This window comes from Taudactylus pleione, unplaced genomic scaffold (genome assembly GCF_031769625.1).
Source record: "Taudactylus pleione unplaced genomic scaffold, aTauple2 ptg000032l, whole genome shotgun sequence".
In the NCBI taxonomy this organism is placed as follows: domain Eukaryota; kingdom Metazoa; phylum Chordata; class Amphibia; order Anura; family Myobatrachidae; genus Taudactylus; species Taudactylus pleione.
The window spans coordinates 47,523,151-47,547,377 of NW_028284434.1; the positions used below are offsets into that span (position 1 = coordinate 47,523,151).

The following is a 24,227-nucleotide window of genomic DNA, read 5'->3' on the forward strand; positions in this document are numbered from 1 at the left end:
TGAAGACAAAACTGAAGGGAAAATGCCCCAAGAACAAGCAAGAACTGAAGAAATTTGCAGTAGAGGCCTGGCAGAGCATCACCAGGGATGAAACCCAGCGTCTGGTGATGTCTATGCGTTCCAGACTTCAGGCTGTAATTGCCTGCAAAGGATTTGCAACAAGGTGAGTCCTCCTGGATATACAAATTAGATACACTATACCTGAGAGAATTGAATATAAGCCTTAGATTATGCTTGTATGGATGAATAAATACCTCTGCACTGGACTCCGCATGCCCAGCAATGGACATGTGAGCAAATGTCCATCGCTATATGTTCCCTTGCTGTACATGAGGAGCCTACTGTTTCCATCGCTTTCAGAACTATTTTCTATTGAGCAATTACAGAGTGGATTATTTTCTAATTTTCTCCTTCATCCACTAGGGGACACTGGTGGCTTCAAGACAGTGTGGTATAGACGTGTGCTAAGTGGGAGCTGGCACTTTACATATTTGAAGTGTGACTAGCTCTTCCCCTTCTATACCCCCCTACAAGCCCAGTCTTAGTTTGTGCCTGAGGGGAGCTGGTTGTGTTTTCACATTCTCCTCAGGGTATTTAAATAGTAAAAGCGCTGCTGCGCTGAAACAAAGAATATCTACTTGAGGAACAGACAGGCAGTAGCTGCACTGCCTGTCTGCATCGATGGAGCTGCCGGGGGGACTCGCTTGCTGCCTGGGGTCCCCAACTACAGAGACCACTGTCTCCATATAGGAGGTTCCTCATGCTGCTGCTTGCAGCGCGCATAGCGGTCCTCCATTAGTCATACCCCCACCAGCAGCGGAGCAGTGGCATGAGTATTCCCTGGCTCCCAGTCTAGCGGGGTAGCCAGATTAACACTAAAAAGGCAGTATATTAAGCAGCAGGTTGCTCCGATTAGTGGGGCAGCCAAGCAGCACGTAGTGCGCTTATAGTCCAAATTAAGCCCCATAGCGGAGGGGCATAGCTTAGCTCCGGAGTCCTGCTCTTTCCTCCCAGCGGCAACAGCGCTTCTCTCGAAGTTTGCTTGCGGCCATTACATGGAGGAACACTGCCTGCTGCATAAGACAAAATGCTGCTGCTTGAAACTGTTAGCCTAACCTGGACTGTAAGTAAACAGTGGGGTTTAGGCTGGTCAGGAGAGCATTTAGGACAGGTAATTACTACTTTATTACAGTGGTTACTTCTATGCCCAGCGTTTTCCTTTGACCTTTTTCACTACACTTTACTATTTGTGTGAGTTCTGTATGTATCATGGCTGGAAGAGGCTCTAAAGGCATCTCAAAAGTCATTTACCTGCACAAAGTGTGCTAATAAGTTTACACAGGGGCAGTCATCTAACTTCCTATTGTGTGACAATTGTGATCCTGAACAACAAGCTTCAGGGATGTCAGAGCCGCCATCTTGGACGGCGCAGTTTGCATCTGTTATGTCCAATCTCTCTGCTGAGCTGGAGGCTTCTTGGAAACAGAGAGATAGGCTTACAGGTCAGCTGCTCTAGAAGAACCAGCATGGGCGCGGTCCTTAGCTATATCTATGGATGGGATCACAAAAGCCATGGCTCCTTCCCGTGCCACGGCAACGCCACAGGTCTCAAGAAAGAGACTGTTACCCTCAGTCCTCCAGTCGGACGACTCAGAGGAGAAGAATATGCTCCAGATTCACCTGAACTCCGGGAGGAGCCTGGCCCTGTGTCTGAAGGGATAGAGGCGTTAATTTCTGCAATCCGCCAGGTATTGCAGATAAAGGAAGAGGACAAGGGTCCTGCACATCAGTCTTTATTTTTAAAGAAACAAAGACAGGCTGCTACTTTTCCAATTTCAGAAGAACTGGATTCTCTTCTGATTTCAGCTTGGGAACATCCGGATAAAAAATTTCAGATGTCCCGACGGTTATCATCCTTTTATCCTTTTCCTGCAGATAACAGAAAATCTGGTGAGACTCCTCCTACAGTACATCCGTCGGTGTCGCGTCTGTCTAAGAAGACTATGCTACCAGTTCCTGGGGCCACGTCTTTGAAGGAGACATCAGACAGGAGATTGAAGAATACTCTCAAGTTCATTTATACAGCGGCAGGTGTGACTGCATACTGTGATTGTAAGCTGCTGGACTAACAAAGCAATTGAGCTTTGGGCAAAACAATTGGCTGATTAGATGAGAGATCAGATCCCAGTGGAGGAGCTTATTCCGTTAGCAAAGCATATAGGTGAAGCTGCGGCTTACCTCGGAGAGGCATCCAAAGACGTTTGCAATATCGCCTCCAGGACTTCAGCTCTGGTGATTTCTGCGTGAAGGGCGCTGTTGCTGAAACAATGGCATGCGGATGCAGAATCAAAGAAAGCTGTAGAAGCACTTCCATTCATGGGAAATATATTATTTGGAGCTGAACTAGATAAATGGATTTCTCAGGCTACTGGGAGGAAATCCACTTATCTTCCATCTGTGGCTCCATCCCCTAGAAGATCTTACTCAGGACCCTCGTTTCAGTCCTTTTGTGCTCCGGGACATTCCCGTGGTCACTTCAGAGGAGGACCATCAACTTCCCATGGTTCCAGAAGATGTGGCAGAGCTCAAGAGGGGGTTAAGTTCACTACCAAGCCTAGTGCATGACACGCTTCCCTCTCACCTGGGGGACCCCAGTGGAAGCATGTCTTCGGGACTTCAAAGAAGTATGGACGGGATCCTGTATGGACGCTTGGGTCCTGGATCTCATCACTCTGGGATACAAGCTCGATTTTCAGTTTCAACCTCCACCTCGGTTTTTTACCACAGGTTTACCAGTTTCCAACGACAGGAGTGCCGTATTACAAGAAGCAATAGACAAGCTTCTATCCGAGAGAGTGGTGGTCCACGTTCCCAGGAATAAGAACGGAAAGGGTTTCTACTCCAGTGTGTTCGTGGTTCCGAAGCCGGATAGCTCGGTCAGACCTATTCTGAACTTGAAGGATCTAAAACTTACCTGAGGATTTTCAATTCCATGATGGAGTCCCTTCAGTCAGTGATTGCGGTCCTGGAGGAAGGTGAATTCATGAAATCTCTAGATATCAAGGACGCCTACCTTCACATACCTATCTGCCGCCTCACCAGGAGCTTCTGAGATTCGCAGTTCGGAATCACATTTCTAGTTTCAGGCCTTACCTTTTGGCTTATCCTCAGCCCCCGAGGTATTCACAAAGGTCATGGCTTTAATGAGTCTCCTTCGGAAACAAGGGATCACAATTATCCCTTCCTGGATGATCTCCTGCTAAAGGCTCATTCCAGGGACCAATTACTGGAGAACATCGCAGTGACTCACAGTCTGTTCATTCGTCACGGGTGGATCCTGAATTTTCACAAGTCTCATCTGCAACCAACGCAGAGGCTACAGTTTCTGGGAATGATCACAGATACATTATGCCAGCGGGTGTTCCTCCCTCAGGAAAAAGCAACATCCATTCAGGAGATGGTGAGGATGGTCCTTCGACATCGTCAGGTATCGGTGCATGTCTGCATGCGTCTTCTGGATAAGATGGTTGCGGCATTCGAGGCCATTCCTTACAGAAGTTTTCACTCCAGGACATTTCAGATAGACCTCCTTTCACAATGGACAGGATCCCAACTTTTCCTTCACCAGGTTAAGTGCCATAACTCGGATATCCCTTCTCTGGTGGTTGAACTCGACACACCTAATGGAGGGAAAGAGATTCGGAGTGTGTGGGATTGGACTTTCCTCACCATAGATGCAAGTCTGATAGGTTGGGGGCAGTGATACGGGAACACCACTTCCAAGGCCGCTGGACATTACAGGAAGCGAGTCTGCCGATAAACATATTGGAATTAAGGGCAGTGTTCTACGCGCTTCAGACAGCAGATCACCTGTTGTGGGGCCGAGCAGTCAGAGTCCAGTTGGACAACGTCACTACAGTGGCATCCATAAACAGACAAGGCGGCACCAGAAGTCGGGCGGCTATGAAAGAAGTAAGCCGAATTCTAATCTGGGCGGAAAAGTTTGCGGTGGAAATTTCAGCAATCTTAATTCCGGGCGTTGAAAATTGGGAGGCAGACTACCTCAGCAGTACATGCATCCAGGGGAATGGGCGCTACATCCTCAGGTTTTTCAACAGCTTGTCTAATGGTGGGGCCTTCCGCAGGCCGACCTCATGGCATCCAGACAAAATCATCAACTGCCTCTCTACTGTGCTCGGACGAGAGGCCCGGAGCAGTGGCAATGGACGCACTGTCAATGCCATGGCAGCTCCAATTTGTCTATCTGTTCCCACCATTTACTCTTCTCCCATGGATTCTACAACGCATCAAAAGGGAGAGGGCCAAGGTTCTATTAGTGGCTCCGGATTGGCCTCGCAGAGCTTGGTATTCAAACCTTCAACTTCTGCTGATCAAAGATCCGTGGCTGCTACCTCTGAGAGAAGATCTCTTACTACAGGGTCCTTTAATCTATCCAGACTTAAAGGCTTAAAGTGGCTACGTTTGACAGCGTGGCTGTAGAAAGAGCCATCTTAGGACATAGCGGGATCCCATCCAGTGTATTCCCTACTATGCTTCGAGCCTGGAAGGAACTTGCTTTGAAACATTACCACCGTATTTGGAAAGCTTATGTTTCATGGTGTGAACGGCGAGGGTCACCTCCTACAGAATTCAAACTAGCCATATTTCTGCTTTTTCTGCAAGCAAGTTTCTCGGCTGGACTGCGTCTGGGTTCTCTGAAAGTTGAAATCTCAGCTCTATTGGTTTTCTTCCAGAAGAAGCTTGCCTTGATACCGGAGGTGCAGACTTTTCTGCAAGGTGTTATACGGTTACAACCACCCTTTCTTCCTCCTATGGCTCCATGGGATTTAGATCTCGTCCTTCCCTTCTTAAAGTCTTCTCTGTTCGAACCTTTGGAGTCTGTGGAGTTAAAATATCTTACGTGGAAGGTAACACTTCTTCTCGCGCTGGCCTCAGCCAGGAGGGTCTCGGAACTGGGAGCTCTATCCTGTCATCCTCCATTCTTGGTATTTCATGCGAATAGAGAGAAGAACTCCATACAAGAGTGGATTTCCTTCCAAAGGTGGATTTGGCTTTCCACATCAACCAACCTATTGTGATCCTTGGATGTTATTAGGGATCTTTGGACCTATGTGGAGAGGACTGCAGTCATACGTAAAACAGACGCTCTTTTTGTTTTGTATGATGCTGCTCGTCCTGGTTGGCCAGCTTCCAGTCGCTGGCCTGCTGGATTCGTCTGACCATCAGACAGGCATATGTGGCCTCATCTATGGAGCCTCCTCCTTCTATTACAGCACATTACACTCGCTCAGTGGGTTCCTCGTGGGTGGCTGCTCGCGGGGTTTCTATGGAGTTACTTTGCCGGGCAGCCACTTGGTCTGGCCGGCATACCTTTACCCGTTTTTATAGATGTGACACATTTGCGGCCTCTGCAGCGCAGTATGGCCGGTCTGTTTTGAAGGGTTCTCAGTGCTCTCCCACCTGTGATGGGAGTTCTGGGACATCCCCACTGTCTTGAAGCCTCCAGTGTCCCCTAGTGGATGAAGGAGAAAGCAGGATTTTGGTACTTACCAATAAATCTCTTTCTCCGATTACATAGGGGACAGTGGACGCCCACCCTGTGCTGTTCCTTCCTGCCATGGTTGTGGTAATTTTATGTTATGACTGTTAGAGGACTGTTTGATGTCTCTTGTGGTGTTAATGTTATTTCAAACTTCTAATTGTTCTGTGTACTTGTTTCGCCTCCTCCTCCTCCTCTTCTGTTTGTTTTTCCCAGCCCTCCTCAGGGACAGTTTCCTAAGACTGGGCTTGTAGGGGGGTATAGAGGGGGAGAAGCTAGTCGCACTTCAAAAATTTTAAGTGCCAGCTCCCGCTTAGCACATGTCTATACCCCACTGTCTTGAAGCCTCCAGTGTCCCCTATGGAATCGGAGAAAGGGATTTATTGGTAAATACCAAAATCCTGTTATTTTCTATTGACCGAACAGAGAGTGGTTTATCTAGTAAATTGTGAGTCTAAAAGGGGTACTCCATTCCAACTTAGTTAAAATAATAGGATAATTGAAACACTTTTTTGTATATATCCCTTTCTAGATATTGTCTGATCAGTCCCAGTCTTTGTAATTTCCTCTATATGCCTAATACAAATATAAATCGCTGGTGTATTAATATCCTTCTAAATTTTTATATTTTTCATATACTTTTAAGAAAAATAAAAACGAAGACAGAAATGTCCCTTGGTTGGCGCACTAACAAGAAATGTGATAAAATTGAACTTTTATTAAACAATATTAAAATTGTATATATAATAATCTCTCCAGTGAAATATAAAAAATGGAAAAACGTCTCAGTGTGTTAATTATTGAAAGGACGTGTTATTGGTACACCTGCGCGTGTAATGACGACACAAAAATGGATATTAATAAATAGAAAATCTCTCACAAATAAAATAAGTCATAGAATATATGCAAATCCAAAAATAGCAAATCTAAAAATGCATTTAATTGGGATCAATTATATGTGGCATGCTATAACATCCCTATAAGTGGGATAATATTCTGCAATGTCCACTGCATGTCAGAATTGCCATGATATGCATGTGAGAAGTGGCCGCAATATACTCATATACCTAGATTGCCACCTATAGCTGAAATGCACATAGAATCTAATACATTTAAACAAAGGTTGACTTAACTGATGCAAAGCCAACAAATGACTTATAACATCTAAGGGGCTGGAATTATATTCCGTATAGACCGACTAATGTACTTGTAATCAGTCAATTGGCTCAATTAATATAGATTTCATATCACAAATGTCATGTAGGAGATTGATATCCTATATTGTCACCTTATCCCCTCATATCTTGAAGCCTCCAGTGTCCCCTATGGAATCGGAGAAAGGGATTTATCGGTAAATACCAAAATCCTGTTATTTTCTATTGACCGAACAGAGAGTGGTTTATCTAGTAAATTGTGAGCCTAAAAGGGGTACTCCATTCCAACTTAGTTAAAATAATAGGATAAGTGAAACACTTTTTTGTATATATCCCTTTCTAGATATTGTCTAGACAGTCCCAGTCTTTGTAATTTCCTCTATATGCCTGATACAAATATAAATCGCTGGTGTATTAATATCCTTCTAAATTTTAATATTTTTCATATACTTTTAAACATTGCATTTCTGCAAATAATATTTCATATATATAGGTTTTTCTACAATTTTATGTATTATCATTTTTATTTTTTATGTATTTTTATGCATTATTATTTTTATGCACTGTTTATTGTTTTTAAATATATAATCCCTAAGTCACAGGATATAAATTGGTTAAAATGTATTTATATGAAAGAAATTGTTTATAAATGGTTATCAACCTTTGACCATTGAAATTGCATCATTTCTACCTACTGAAATCGCATCTCTAATGAGATTAAGAGATCTATTTTCTGTGAACTTACTTTTAATTCTATTCATTCCATTACTATTTGTGTTTGTTTTATTATATTTTTATATTTCTGATCTTTGGAATATAAGTAACGAGATGTCTACACTGTGGAATGAACCTACACATGAATCCAATTACACTAATTGAAAGAGGAGGACCTTTTCTGAGGATAAATACAGCGATCTCAAACTTGTTGTCAGTCTTGAAAAAGTCTCTGTGGTATCAGAGACAAAACACGTTGACGTCACCGATAGCTGTGTTATCCCGAAAAAGCAGTTTGATACCTGTGTGCCCGGAGCACTCCCAGATTGATTTGTCACTGAATTAAGAGAGTGGAGCTCCACACCAAAGGGGCCTAACCAATTACTCACCTGCAGAGGTACAGCTTTATTGGGTGCACCCCAAAGAGGGAGAGCGATTACCAGCAGCCGCTACCATCAGCAACCCGCCGGTGAAATAAGACTCATACAGGAGTCACAATACCCGGGAAGCCCATTCCGAGGTCATGAGAACCACAAGGTGCGGCTGAACGAGGCAGTTCATACCTGTGCTGGGACGCCAGCACAGATATTAGGATTCATTCTAATACACAGGTACAAAAGACTGCTACATTACATCTTGAGAACTTCTTTGAATACAAAGAAACTTTTTATTTTCTAAATAGCAACACTGTATTTTTAATGTGATTTTTTGTAAATACAAATTTATTGTCTCACAATTTCATGCGCTCTTTATATGTTTGTGTTTTTTTCAAAGTAAAAGTATTTATACCATTATATACGCAATCTTGCTTCTTAATAGTTTGTGTAGTCCACATAATCATATATGTTTAAGCTGTGACCAAGCTCAGTGTATACTTTTTTCTTTTGATGTATGTCCTCGCTGAAGATTGCACAGAACTTTTTACACTTGCTGCTAGTTGTCTTTGCTAAATCTTAATTAACCTTATGAGCGCTGGGAGCTTGGTAGATCTCTACCACCTGTGGTACTTGCATCACTGTGTCTTGTCTTGTTTCTGCTGACTGAACTCCGATCTCTAAACACTGCAGTGCTCTTCCTGGTAACATGACACATCCAAGGTGTCCATACTCAGGCATGCTTTTATTAGCTCTCTTTCTGTGCAGCTTACTGCCCGTGGTGTGGCCCTGCCCCCAGCTCTGCAAGCAGTGTCTGACTATACAGAAGCAAGACTGAGCTGTTGCTGCCTCATCTCTTATCTCCCTGCAGTCCCAGAGAGCTCCACAAAGCTGGTGAGTGTTAACTATAAAACATATTATAATAAACAAAGAAAATGTTTATGTTATAAATATGTTCTTTGTATTATTGTAATCATTTTTATATCAAACCTCAGGTATATGACACCGGAGGCTCTGCCTACCCTGACTGCACGTCCCTGATGCATGGGGGTATCTTTCCCATCATTCCTGCTGTTGGAACATACTTGAAGGTTGGTGCCATCTTTTAAACAGCTGTTCCTCTTCATACTGATGGATATGCGCATTAGCATATGGTACTAAATCTGGCAACCAGGGATGTCTGCATATGCTGGCACTTTGTGTCGGACTAGGGACATGGGGCGAAATGTAATAGAGTTTTAGTGCAACTATGGACTTGCATCAATTCTCAATTATTTGACGCAAGTCTGTACTTAAAGTTTCGCTATTTAATAGAGTGCAAGTTGGAGGGTGCAAGTGTGTAAGAAATGTGAGTCCATGTGAGGTTTTTTCGCAACTTGTAATGGAAGTTACATTACAAGTTGCAAGTTTAGCAGAAGCCTACACAGATCAGTGAGATCTGTGCAGGCTTCTGTGTGTAAAAAGGGATTTAAAGTGTTAAATAAAAAAAAAATGACGTGAGTCTTTCCCCCCTCTAAAAGCGACTGGTTGTGAAGATACTGGGGGAAAAAGACGTAAGGGTACTCCATATTTTCATAAACTAGCCCCAGGCTCTATGAGCCAGTCCTGGTTGTGAAATTATGGGGGGCCAAATTAGTGGGGGTCCCCTGTATTATCCACAACCAGCACCGGGCTCTAAATTAGCGGGTGTAATGCCACAGCCGGGGGACATGCTTCACAGGGTCCCCTGGCCAAAGCGTTCAGCATCCCACACTAGTCAGCCCAATAAAGGGGTCCCTCTCTCTAGGGTACCCCAGGTCTGGGCTGAAACCTCGGGTTATCCCCTGCATCTCTGGGCGGTGGATAGCTGGTTGACTGTGTAAAAAAATTGAAATAAACTAATATTGGCCCTCATTCAGAGCCGGACGCTCTGAGCAGAGCGCACGCTCTGAATGAGGGCCGTCCTCCATAATTATGGAGCGTCCTCCTGGATGCTCGTATAGCTGTGGGTCACCACCCACAGCCTATACGAGCGTGCAGGTTGATGGCCGCGATGGTCTTGACCATCGCGACCATCGCCACTGCGAGCCGGAGCCTGCGGTTGAGTTTCTCAACCGCAAGGCCCGGAGTGATTTTGGCTCTATCAGAGCCAAAATCACTCCCACTGACATCACTAGTGATGTCAGTGGGCCGGCTTCTGATGGTACGCGTTCCCTTGGGAACGCCCCCGTCTGGGAGGCACGCCCACCAAAGGGGACGTGCTGTCAATCAACATCGACAGCACGCCCCCTTTGATCAGACACAACGAGTGAAGGAAAGTCCTTCGCTCGTCGCGTCTGGCGCATGCGCACGACGGAGCTCCCGCCGTCGTGCGCATGCGCAGTGCACACCATCGACCCACTTGCGAGCGGACAGCCGCTTGCGAGTGGGTCTGAATCAGGCCCATTGTCTTTTACAGGTGGACTAGAGGTCCCAACAAGCCTCCCCCAGATGCAGGTAATTGGAGAACCACAAGTACCAGCATGCGGGGCATTAAGTGCCTGCTGGTACCTCTAGTCCCCCTGCAAAATATTAAAATAATGACAAGACACACACCGTAGGTTGTATATTTTTATTGCACATACAGGGTACACTGCACTCACACTACATAACAACCTTGCCTTTGCACCGGGATGTCCCCTTGTCCAGTAGAATCCACCATCATATCTGTAAAAAAACAACAACATACTCACCCACCGCTTGGTTCAGGTCCTCTCCGTTCCATGTAGGCATCCACGGTCTTGGAAAAAAAAAACGGAGACGTGGAGCCTACCGGACAGAGGGTCTGATTCATCACGGATCACAACTGCAATACTGTAGTACACAGATTGGCTGATGGTGCGTACTGTGCATGCACGTGCGCTGATCAGTATTGTGATCGCACGGTGATCACGTATGCACATACAAAGCCATTGCAGAGTGAGTGATGGGACGTCAGCGTTTGGAGGTGGTAATGGGGGAGTGGTCAGAGAATGCAGACATGCCTGTCCGTTTGAACGGCGTTTCCTGGGCATGTATAAATTAGACACTGCCACTACATTCGCAGCTTGAGTACTCACTGTGTGCGACGAGAGTTGCAATTTCTGAGACTGGTCAGACCTGCTATAAATCTGCATGAGAGTCTGATATTACTCGATGTTACCAATGTATACGCAGGATTGCGAGGTCTTATGGATGTGCAAAAGCAGTAGTAGGAGTCTCTATGCCGGGTGAGCAGATGCAAACCTTAGCATATTTTTGCACCAAAACTCCGTGTGTAATCGCATCTTTGATCGCAGTAGCGATCGGTAGTGAGGCCCAGAGTACTGTCCTCTAAGGTCAGTACTTCCCAAATGCCGATTCAGCCGTCACATTTCCCACAGAAATGCATTGGCTGAATGCTCATTGGCTAAGAGAGGCGAGCCTCCGCCTCTCAGCCAATGAGTGGTTCCCCCATAGACTTTAAAGGTGGGAACCACAGGGTTATTAAAGTGCATTCCTACCATAGAAGTCTATGGGGGAACTGCACATTTCTCCAAGACCATGGATGCCTACATGGAATGAAGAGGACCTGAACCAAGGGGTGGGTGAGTATGTTTTTGTTTTTACAGGTACGAATGTGGATTCTACTGGACTAGGGGACAGACTGCTGCAATGGACAAGGTTAGTATGTAGTGCGAGCGAGTGATTCAGTGAGTGTAAGTGTAATAAAATATTGCAACCTATGATGTGTGCATCTTGTCATTTTTAAAAACAAATTTTTGCAGGAGGACTAGAGGTATCAGCAGGCCCTTAATGCCCCACATGCTGGTACTTGTGGCTCTCCAAGTACCAGCATGCGGTGGTGGCTTGATGGGACTTCTAGTCCTGCTGCAAAAGACAATATTAGTTCTATTTTTTTACACAATCAACCAGCGCCGGGCTTGTTTTTGTCTGTCCTAATCTGAGTTGGACAGAATTTGTCCGGATCTATCTTTCAGTGAAATACAGCATTTCAGGTGTCAAATGGGCGGGGACAATGCGATTGCACATTATAACCCTGACTTGTGGGTGTGTATCAAATGCTTTGTGCTATTCCGAGTTGAGCATAGGGGGAAGGGCAGCCTGATTCTAATGGATCTTTTGCACCCAGGGCCAGTACTAGGGTGTTCCACTCCCCCCTGCAAACTATAAATTTGCATCCTCCCACACATATTCTATAAAGGGACATCGCCCCCCCGAAGAGGTGTGGTCTCACAAGTAAAGGGCGTGACAACACATAAGGACCCACAATTCAAATTACACCACACAGTAGCTCAATCCTATTCACATTACAATGCATGTAGTGCCCAAGTCACATTACACCACATAGTAGTGTCCCTTATTAACATTATTACACGCAGTAGTGCCCCTTATTGACGTTACGATACACAGTAGTGCCCCTTATTGACGTTACGATACACAGTAGTGCCCCTTATTCACATTACGATACACAGTAGTGCCCCTTATACACAATGCCACAGTAGTAGAGCCCCTTATACACATGTCGCAGTGGTAGTGCCCCTTATCAGGGCCGCAACTAGGGGGGGCTAAGGGGGTACATGACCCGGGTGCCAGACTTGAGGGGGCGCTGGGGAGAGACTGCCGGGAGGCTAGGTTGCTGCTCTTGTGGGTTTGGAGCCGCAGTCCAGCCTTGAGGCACACAGACACCGAATGTGCTGGTTGCAAGCCAATCAGTGTTCGCGGACCGGCAGCCAATCAGCAGAGTCTGCTGTTCCGTGATCTCCAAATGTTTTGCGAGCGGCATAAGGGGCATTACTGTGTTGCATAATGTGTTGTAAGGGGCATTACTATGTAGCATAATGTGTTATAAGGTCATTACTGTGTGGCATAATGTTTTATAAGGAGCATTACTGTGTGGCGTAATGTTTTATAAGGGGCATTACTGTATCACAAAACCACACACCCTTTTCGTCCTCTTTGTTGTATTTTTTTGGGGGGAGGCTCCAAATTATGGCCTTGCCTCAGATTACAAAAATCCTAGTTTCGGCCCTGCCCTTATACATATGTCACTGTAGTACTGATAGGAAACCAGACCCTCAGCTGCATCCAAATAATTGTAGAGGGCTCAGATGTCAATGGGGCGTCATCCTAGGGCAGAATTTAAGAAAACCATGTGACATGCGCTTTCAGTCATGTGATCTAATTCTATTACCACATTGCAGCCTTTCCTACCATTTACATGTTTGTTGCCCATGGTGTCTAGATTACCAAATAAATATACTTAGAATAAATGTGTCAAAGCAACACAGGAGGACAATTAGGTAACATTGGTAATAAAAATGTGGGAGCAGGGTGTTTGGTGGTCAGTCTAATAGAGTTTTACTGGGGCTCATAAACCTCCACTTACACCCCTAGGAATCTTCTTCCATTATCAGTAAAATAGGTTACAAATCGGTAATGGGGGAAAGTCTCCATTTGGATCTTCTATAAGAACATAAGAACAAGACCTCCACCGACTCTGCGCCTGGTGGGATGGCTGCTACCTGCAGTAACACAAACACCAATAACATTTATATCAGTAACACATACAAAATATAACATAATGACAGCTGCATTATTATTCCATTTACCAACATGACAGAAACCATTTAGCATTCTGCAGCAAATAAAGTATCATTTTTAATGAAGTGACCGTCAGATAATACAGGGAACATCCCAGTGACCACCATATAATGCAGGGAACATTGCAGTGACTGCCAGAAAATACAGGGAACATTGCAGTGACTGCCAGACAATGCATAGAGCATAACAGTGACCACCAGATAATGCATAGAGCATAACAGTGACCACCAGATAATGCATAGAGCTTAACAGTGACCACCAAATAATTCATAGAGCTTAACAGTGACCACCAGATAATGCACAGAGCGTAACAGTGACTGCCAGATAATGCACAGAGAGTAACAGTGACCGCCAGATAATGCACAGAGCGTAACAGTGACCGCCAGATAATGCACAGAGCGTAACAGTGACTGCCAGATAATGCACAGAGCATAACAATGACTGCCAAATAATGAATAGAGCCCCAGTAGTGGTCCCCATTATGCAGTGCCCCCAATAGTAGTCCCCCCTATGCAGTGCCCCTTATATAGTGCCCCCAGTAGTAGTCCCCAGTATTCAGTGCCCCTTATATAATGCCCCAAGTAATAGTCCCACCTATGCAGTGCCTCCAGTAATAGTCCCCCCTATGCAGTGACCCTTATATAATGCCCCCAGTAGTAGTCCCACCTATGCAGTGCCCCCAGTAGTGCCCCTTATATAATAATTCTCATGTTACTCTGTCTAATTGTAATGATGTGTATGCAAACAGGGGTTCATGTTAATTAAATTTATTTATTTTTAATATATTAAATATCAATTTTTTTTAGATAAAGAACCTTGTTATATTGTATTCACCTCCTGACCTACCGGCTGCCTTAATATTTGGTGCCCCTTATATAATGCCCCCTGTAGTAGTCCCCTCTATGCAGTGCCCCTTATTTAGTGCCCCCAGTAGTGGTCCACCCTATGCAGTGCCCCCAGTAGTGCCCCTTATATAGTGCCCCTAGTTGTCCCCCCTATGCAGTGCCCCTTATATAATGACCTCAGTAGTATTCCCCCCTATACAGTGTCCCCAGTTATGCCCCTTATATAGTGCCCTCAGTAGTAGTCCCCTATGTAGTGCCCCCAGTAGTAGTCCCCCCTATGCAGTGCCCCCAGTAGTGGTCCACCCTATACAGTGCCCCCAGTAGTGCCCCTTATATAGTGCCCCCTATGCAGTGCCCCTTATATAATGACCCCAGTAGTATTCCCCCCCTATGCACCGTCCCCAGTTATGCCCCTTATATAGTGCCCCCAGTAGTAGTCCCCCCTATGCAGTGCCCCCCATTAGTGGTCCACCCTATGCAGTGCCCCCAGTAGTGCCCCTTATATTATGCCCCCAGTAGTAGTCCCACCTATGCAGTGCCCCCCAGTAGTGGTCCACCCTATGCAGTGCCCCCCAGTAGTAGTCCCCCCTATGCAGTGCCCCCAGTAGTAGTCCCACTATGCAGTGCCCCCATAGTTGTCCCCCTATGCAGTGCCCCTTATATAGTGCCCCCAGTAGTAGTCCCCCCTATGCAGTGCCCCTTATATAGTGCCCCCAGTAGTAGTCCCCCTATGCAGTGTCCCCAGTAGTGCCCCTTATATAGTGCCCACAGTAGTAGTCCCCCCTATGTAGTGCCCCTTATATAGTGGCCCCAGTAGTAGTCCCCCCTATGCAGTGCCCCTTATATAATGCACCCAGTAGTAGTCCCACCTATCCAGTGCCCCCAGTAGTAGTCCCCCCTATGCAGTGTCCCCATTAATGCCCCTTATAAAGTGCCCCCAGTAGTAGTCCGGTATGCAGTGCCCCCAGTAGTAGTCCGGTATGCAGTGCCCCCAGTAGTAGTCCCCCGTATGCAGTGCCCCCAGTAGTAGTCCCCCATATGCATTTCCCCCAGTAGTAGTCCCCCATATGCAGTGCCCCCAGTAGTAGTCCCCCCTATGCAGTGCCCCCAGTAGTAGTCCCCTATGCAGTGCTCCCAGTAGTAGTCCCCCCTATGCAGTGCCCCAGTAGTTGTTCACCCTATGCTGTGCTCCTAGTAGTGCCCCTTACATAATGCCTCCAATAGTAGTCCCCCTATGCAGTGCCACCAGAAATAGTCTCCCCTATGCAGTGCCCCCAGTAGTAGTCCTCCTTTGCAGTGCCCCCCATAGTTGTCCCCCTATGCAGTGCCCCTTATATAATGCCCCCAGTAGTAGTCCCTCCTATGCAGTGTCCCCATTAATGCCCCTTATATAGTGCCCCCAGTAGTAGTCCCCTATGCAGTGCCCCCAGTAGTAGTCCCCCCTATGCAGTGCCCCCAGTAGTAGTCCCCCCTATGCAGTGCCCCCAGTAGTAGTTCCCCCTATGCAGTGCCCCCCAGTAGTAGTCACCTATGCAGTGGCCCCAGTAGTCCCCCATATGCAGTGCCCCCCAGTAGTGGTTCACCCTATGCAGTGCCCCCAGTAGTGCCCCTTATATTATGCCCCCAGTAGTTTTCCCCCTATGCAGTGCCCCCAGTAGTAGTCCACCTATGCAGTGCCCCCCATAGTTGTCCCCCTATGAAGTGCCCCTTATATAGTGCCCCCAGTAGTAGTCCCCCCTATGCAGTGCCTCTTATACAGTGCCCCCAGTAGTGGTCCACCCTATGCAGTGTCCCCAGTAGTGCCCCTCATATAGTGCTCCGAGTAGTAGTCCCCCCTATGTAGTGCCCCTTATATAGTGGCCCCAGTAGTAGTCCCCCTATGAAGTGCCCCAAGTAGTAGTCCCCCCTATGCAGTGCCCCTTATAAAATGCCCCCAGTAGTAGTCCCACCTATGCAGTGCCCCTTATATAATGCCCCCAGTAGTAGTCCTCTGTATGCAGTGCCCCTTATATAATGTCCCCAGTAATGCCCCTTATAGTGCCCACAGTAGTAGTCTGCTATGCAGTGCCCCCAGTAGTAGTCCCCCCTATACAGTGCCCCCCAGTAGTGGTCCACCCTATGCAGTGCCCCTAGTAGTGCCCCTTATATAATGCTCCCAGTAGTAGTGCCCCCTATGCAGTGCCCCCAGTAGTAGTCCCCCTATGCAGTGCCCCCCATAGTTGTCCCCCTATGCAGTGCCCCTTATATAGTGCCCCCAGTAGTTGTCCCCCCTATGCAGTGCCTCTTATACAGTTCCCCCAGTAGTGGTCCACCCTATGTAGTGCCCCTTATATAGTGCCCCCAGTAGTAATTCCCCCTATGTAGTGCCCCTTATATAGTGGCCCCAGTAGTAGTCCCCCTATGACCTGCCCCCAGTAGTAGTCCCCCTATGCAGTGCCACCAGTAGTGCCCCTTACAGTATATAGTGCCTCCAGCAGTAGTCCCCCTATGCAGTGCTCCCAGTAGTGCCCCTTATATAGTGCCCCCAGTAGTAGTCCCCCTATGCAGTGCCCCTTATATAGTGCCCCCAGTAGCAGTCCCCCTATGTAGTTCCCCTTATATAGTGCCTCCAGTAGTAGTCCCCCTGTGCAGTGCCAACAGTAGTGCCCCCAGTAGTAGTCCCCCTATGCAGTGCCCCCATTAGTGCCTCTTATATAGTGCCTCTAGTAGTAATCCTCCTATGCAGTGCCCCCAGTAGAGCCCCTTATATAGTGCTTCCAGTAGTAGCCCTCCTATGCAGTGCCCCAGTAGTGCACCTTATATAGTGCCCCAGTAGTAGTCCCCCCAATGCAGTGCCCCTTACATATATAAGGACAAAGACATGAAGAAAAAAAAAACACTTACCTGAATCCCCGCTCCTGCGCCCGCTGCCTTCTGCTCTACCATCCTCCTGGACGTCTCTCCCATCACCCACTGTGGGAGCCGGAAGGCGGAGCTCATAAGTTAGCTCCAGCCTGGCTCCCTCCATGGGTGCAGCAGCCAATGAGAGTGTCAGACTCTCATTGGCTGCTAAAACAAACACATCACCACCAGGTAGTACGAGTGTACTACCCGACGGCAGCGGCGATGTGTTTGTTTCTGTGTAGTGTGGACCGCACTCACCGCGATCCGCACTACACTAACCATTGGCAGTACCAACAGCAGCAAGAACTGACAGGGAGAACGCCTCTCCAGTCTAGCCCCTCCCTGCAGAGCAGGAGCTGCTGAACGGGTTGCGCCGGCCCTGCTTGCCCCTAACTTAGGGCTGGTGCAAGTCATACCTACTATTTTCATCCCAGAGAGGAGATGCCGCTTGCTACCTCAGGGAGCGGGCTGGGCTCTCACATCATTAGATCCGTGGGGAGGGGGCGGGGATAAAATGATGAGTCTTCATGTTATTTAGCCCTGCCCCTTCCCATGCAATTCCCATTTTTATCTCTCCCGTTTTGCCCACTTCACTAGGAAGTTGGCGGGATGTGGGAGATCCATCCATTCTTCAGGGGGCTATCCGAAAAATCGTGAGCCTCCCGCAACTTCTGGGAGAGTAGGTAAGTATGGTGCAAGCGCAGATACTAATGATGACAGTCGCCGCAGCTGGCATAAAATTAATGGGTCTCCGCTTACACGCGTACAAACCCCCGCGTTAGTTGAGTGGATACTCGCATTAGTATAAAATAGTAAGAGAGGCTGCCGCTGCTGTACGCGCTACTTTGCGGCCCACTCAGATTCAGCCCCGTTGTATTTATATGAAAAACTTGTAAGAAATTGGGACATTGCTTAACTATTAGAGGCTCTTGCTTTTCATCACTCTGCTTTCTAATTCTTACAGTTAATATCTGATTGCCACTTGATTTCTTACCTGTTAAAAGCTGATTATCAATTATGGCTTCATACACAGCAACAGTATCGAATGAGAGCTACCTCCCAAATTCCAACCCATGCGACAAGGTGTTTAGGGCAGAAAAGTGGGACACAGCCTGCAAATTGGGACTGCCCCATCTAAATCAGGACAGTTGGGATGTGTGCAGTCCTTAATGAAGTCAGATTATTCCAAATGCACTAGAACATCAGCAGACATCTGTAACATTTAACGCACTTTGCAGAGTGAGCGTTTTTGGACTAAACAGGTCTCTGTACTCCCTTCTCTAAATGGCAAGCACCTTTGCGAGTATAACCATCTGAGTGCATGCCGATGCGCTCACTTGTGGCGTTAGGCTCCATGGCTCCTGAAGCATACAAAGGGGCAGATTTAATTACATGATGTAAGCTGACAATGTTTTGCATTTTCCGGCCAGTTACGGTAGGCTAAATCTGCTCACACCCTCATAGGCTGCAAGTAGAATCAGCATTTTTAGGTGAAACGCGCAAACTTTGAATTTTCTTTTTTTACATAGTAAATAAACTCCATATTACTGAAAAGCATTGTGCTAATTAATTTCATGAATACCGAGGGCAGACTACCCATGAAATAAGAGGTCACAGTAAATATGAGTAACATCACTTAAGAGCATATAGCTTTTACACTAATTGTACAGGAACCTGTTTTCATTTTCTATGACTGACCTAACAAGTACAGCAGTCTCTTTTAAATGTACATTAATATTATTTTTACACTAATATTTCATTACATTATGTATCCTTATTTTTTATTAACTTAGTGTTACTTATTGCCTGTATATATTTTTTTTCATTATTTATTTATGTTTGTGTCAACATTGCTTTTGTTGTTCTGTGTGTTTATATGAATAATACTTTTCTTATACTGCATTTTAAGAAAAAAACTAGATACCCTTGAAATTATTGGCATTGTAATTGGTGTTTATGTTTAAAATGCTGGCCATGTGATATTGTGCTACCTTTCAACTGCTAGGGGGCAGCAAAGTACCCTATGTGTTCCAGTTGATTTCGTCCACTCTCCCACCAGCTCACAATCACAATCTAGCCAAGATTATGCGGTTCAATTATAGTGTTCAAATAAGCCTAACAGATCACACACATTGATTACTGAACGCTATAATCATGCTGGGGGCCGAACCCTAACAAAAATAACAACCCATACACCTGCTTTGTGTAAAGTAAACGGTAAGCTGCTACCGAGTCACTAGGCCAACTCCTGCACCTAGCACTTAAGGGTCCTACGATACCCTTAACATTTAGGTCCCGTGTTACATCCTAAACAAACACTCACTGATACACACTTTTTTCCTGTGCAGAAAAATACACGTTTTAGCAACAATTGAGCAACAATTGACGTACTTTACACTTTCATAAATGTCAATTGCTTTTCAGACGCGCAGCAATTCCTGCAGGACAATGGACATTATGGGCAGCTTTTAGGCCTAATTAGGTAAGCATGTGTTCTGAGCGTAGGACTGTGTAAAATCACAAAAAGTGATTTGTTTAATGGCCTGAAATTTGAAAGGGTGACAAGTCTCCTCCAGAGCATAGGAAGAATTTTTGTTTGCTTCCCTGCAATTTTTCCACTCTATGTGGTGCACTTTAGGAGTATATACATTGATCAGCATAAATATATCTCTCAAGGTGTTTATTCACAACCGGTTTTAGACATAATAGAGCAGACGACAGAAATCTGGCTTAGACTGGATGTTTTAACGCTTCTTTTTCAGAGTTTTTAAGATTTGAAAACACAGACGGTTTTATCTCTTCATCGCACAGGTCTTTTTTCACAATGTCATGGAATACACCTATATAGTTGCCCTTTGATTCTAAAGCATAGAATTTTGTCCTTATTTTTAGTCCTGATTTTGATATTGTGGAATTATCTAACTTTGGATCTTTACTTGGATCTTTTTTCGCAAAGTGGGCCTGATTCAGAGCCGGACGCTCTGACCAGGGCGCTCGCTCTGAATCAGGGCCCTCCTACCTAAACTTGGAGTGGCCTCTTGGACGCTCGCATAGCTGTGGGTTACCACCCACAGCTTATGCGAGCATCCATAAGCTGCGGTAGGGTCTCACTGCCGCAAGCCCTGAAGTGCTTTTGGCTCTATCAGAGCCAAAATCACTCCCACTGACATCACTAGTGATGTCAGTGGGGCCGGACCCAGACGGTAGGCGTTCCCATGGGAACACCTTTGTCTGGCAGCCACGCCCCCAGCACACCCACCAAAGGGGGCGTGCTGTCACTCACCATCGACAGCACGCCCTCTTTGGTGAGAGACTCCGAGCGACGGCTACCCCGTCGCTCGCCGGGTCTCGCGCATGCGCATGATGGAGCTCCCTCCATCGTGCGCATGCGCATTTGGTACCATCAACCCGCTTGCGAGCGTCCTGCGCTCGCGAGCGGGTCTGGATGAGACCCTGTGTCTTTTAAGTGTTTGGGATATTGTGAATTTATTTAAGTCAATAAAGGTTTCAAATTTGTTCATTTGTCTGCTAGGGGCGAACTTTAAACCTTTCTCAAGTAAGGAGATTTCTGTAGGTTTCAAAGGGTATTTTGATAGATTAAAATTGCCATTTTTCGAAGGATCTGTTACTGGCCTTTTGTTGTGCCTTCCTTCTGCCTCCTCGGGTTCCTCTTCTTCTGGGAGGATTCTCTTCATAGGGGAGGCTACTTTGAATCTCTCTCTCAAAAGAACGTGGTCATTACTGGATTTTGTCTTTCTATAATACTGTCCTACTGATCAAAAATCAGAGCTGCTATTCGAATCCAGACATTGTAAAGCTGAAAATCTATTTTTTGCGGTGATGGCTCTCGTGAATGGGGAGTAAAATGAATCATTAAATTGTGGTCTCTTTGATTTCGTATAAAATTAATTTTTCTGATATGGTACATTTTTCCAATTCATATTCCTATTGATGTGTGGCAAGGGTTGTGGGTTTCTCTCTTTCTGAAACTTACTCCAATTATTTACTTTATAATATTTTATTTAAATAGTCTTGTTTGTCTCTAAAAAAAAAATTCTGTTTACCTTTTATGACCTCCAATTTTCTCCAATTTTTTTGTGAGAATAATGTCATATTCTTTAAAATTTAGTTTGTCCTGGTGTGGTATCAGAAGTGTTTCTTTGGCTTTAAGATCTTCTTCTATTTTAATAAGAGTCTTTTTCTTCTCTGAAATGATTAGTTTCATTAAATTTACAGAATAATTATTTAGGATTTCATCCCAGGTATCGATAAATATTTGATCATCGAGGCCAAATGTTGGTCTTTTATTAATTCTTAGGCCTCTGGGAATCCTGTTAACTGCAATATACTGTTCAAGGCCGTACACTTCCCACCATGCTTTTATCTCCTTAATCAATAATTTCTCCACATCCCAGAATAGAGTGTCTATATCATCAGTATTCATCATAGTGTTTGATACATTAGAACCATCTTCATTGAAGATTTTTTGACAGAGGTCAATTCTTTTATCGAATCCTCTGTTTTTAAACATCGTGTTCAAAAATCAGGCAACCTCTAGAAGTGACCAAAAATAAAATAGTGTAGGGAATATAGAGGCGCACTGATTGTGATATAACACTCCAAAAATATATATAATGTGCTAAAAACGAAAATGTTTTTTTCTTTAAATGTGACACACCTCAAACAATAAGTACGGTAAGTGGCAGCTCCAAAATAGTAGTAGGGTTTTGGTACCCAAAACAAATATAAAGAATAGAAAAAGAAGCTTCTGCTAGTGTCAGAAAAATAATTAAATCAACACCCAAGTGAAGCAAACTGGTGATTAGTTCACTAATTATCTGGTAAGATGTTCTTCGGTCGTATGACCATTGGAAAGAATATATGAAGGAAAAAACAAAAAGAAAACCAACATAGTGTGTACCGTACCGCACTGTATGTTATTCTCTATAAACCAAAAGAAACTATATTGGACCCTTTTAGGGGATATTCTTTTCCCAAAGATTAACACAATCAGGGGTCACAGTAAGTTTTCCAATATAAAACAGGTTTAATAACACAGTGACGCACAATGGTAAAAAGACACACGTACAAGAAATGTAAAAAATGAATGCTTATTTGTCCATTTAGGGGGGATCAAGGTACAGCAAACCCAACGCATTTCATCTCTAGGACTTCATCAAGGGGATAGAGATCATGTAACAAAGTGCTGTATTTATACCTTAGATAATTGAAAATGAAGATCACACATGTAAAACAATTGTGACATCACTTCCTGTGACTAAAAATCTAAATGGAACTAATCGGGCTTAGAATCAGACATTTATATATAAAAGAGAGACCATCTATAAAAATAATAAACACAATGATAACAACACATTACAAAAAGGGAGAGAGAATGGGTAAAATTTGACCCTCGTGTGTTCCATATCCGGAAGTGAAACACCGATGGAACGCATCTGGCACACAGCCGCATCACATCCGGTGACAAGTCCTCGGTGAAGCGTGTCCCAATAACAATGTCATTTCCAGCATCGGCAATCGAATTTTTAGATCTCACTCTCTCGGGAAAAGGTGAAGAAATACATACCTGTAACTTCATAAAGGACATTGATACAAACAGTTATTTGCATTTTAAGAGTTGCCATGCCAAAATGTGGAGAACAAACATTCCTTATTCGCAATTTAATCGAATTAAGAAGAACTGTAGCATCCAAGAGGAATGTGACACACAATTGGCTATCTATGCCAAAAGATTTAAAGACAGACAATATCCCGAATCTGTGATAAACGAGGCATTGAAGAGAACTCTTGAGACCTACAGAGCTGAACTACTTAAAAAACAACCGCCAAAGAAAGAAGAACTCATTATCCCCTTTAGTACGATGTTCAATCATCAAGAGAATCTTATTAGAACATCCCTTAATAAGCATTGGAAAGTTCTCTTGATGGATCCAATTCTTAAGGGGATTTTACCATCAAAACCGAAAATCGTGTATCGGAAAAACAAGAATATGAAAGACATTCTGGCCCCCAGTTTATATAGGAAAAATCCATTACCAGATATAAATTCTTTTATGAAATGCAAAGGGTGTTTTAAATGCGGCAATTGTAACATTTGCAGATACCTTCATACGAATAGGAAGAAATTCATGAATTATAATAATTCAAAAGAATTTATTATTAAAGACTTTATGAACTGTAATTCGACCATGGTGATTTACCTGCTAGAATGTGTATGCGGTTTCAAGTATGTTGGTAAAACAAAAAGAAATTTGAAACTGCGCATTCAAAAGCATGTGCGAAATATAAAAAATAACGTTGTGAGTCACACAGTATCTAAACACTTTTTGGATCAACATTGTTCTGACTCAGAATTTCTGACTTTTAAAGCATTTGAACTGGTTAAACCCGGGGAAAGAAGAGGTGACATTTTGAATAAACTTTCCAAAAGAGATGTTTTGGATCTATGAGTTACAGACACTTTCCCCCCTTGGATTCAATGAACATTTCGAAATAGCACTTTTTTTATGACATCTCTTCTTATCCTTTTAGATTGTTTCAGTTTTTCATAGAATATTTTTATAGAATATCTTTTTATTACATTTTATATTTTTATCCATAATATATGCCACCATGTTATCTTTGGTTCTTCTTCCTTTATGTCTTAATGTATTATTTACAGATGATTGTCTCCTTCCAGAAACAAAGATGGCTGCCTATGCCCTTAAGAAGCCCCTGGTTCATTTAAAGAAAAGCAGACCGTGTTATGCCAAAAGAAATATTTATTTGAAAGTACATCATGGCGGACTTTTTGGAATTCTAATTCCTTTTGTGTTCTTATCTGCCCGTATTGGATAACAAAAGCCAAAATATAAGTAATGCTGGTTTTCAAGATGGCGGTGCATTCCACCTGTGCTGTACCCTCGATATGGCCTGCATACCACCAGGGACTCGACGCTGGAGACTATGCTTATTTCCAAGATGGCGGTGCATTCCATCTGTGATGCACCGTGGATATGGTTTGTGCTTCACCTGAGATCCGATGCCGGAAATGATATTGTTATTGGGACATGCTTCACCGGGGATTATTCACCGG

At 44.6% G+C, this 24,227-nt stretch overlaps 1 protein-coding gene across 1 annotated transcript in view; it reads left to right on the forward strand.

Moving 5' to 3' along the window:
• Nucleotides 1-4,550: 4,550 nt before the first annotated feature.
• Nucleotides 4,551-24,227, forward strand: part of LOC148539074 (uncharacterized) — a 31,026-nt gene continuing 11,349 nt past the window's right edge. Inside the window, exons 1-3 of the mRNA XM_088451924.1 lie at nucleotides 4,551-4,928; nucleotides 8,571-8,696; nucleotides 8,798-8,893. Coding sequence (XP_088308050.1) covers nucleotides 4,551-4,928; nucleotides 8,571-8,696; nucleotides 8,798-8,893 — 600 coding nt within the window. The remainder of the gene's footprint in view (nucleotides 4,929-8,570; nucleotides 8,697-8,797; nucleotides 8,894-24,227) is intronic.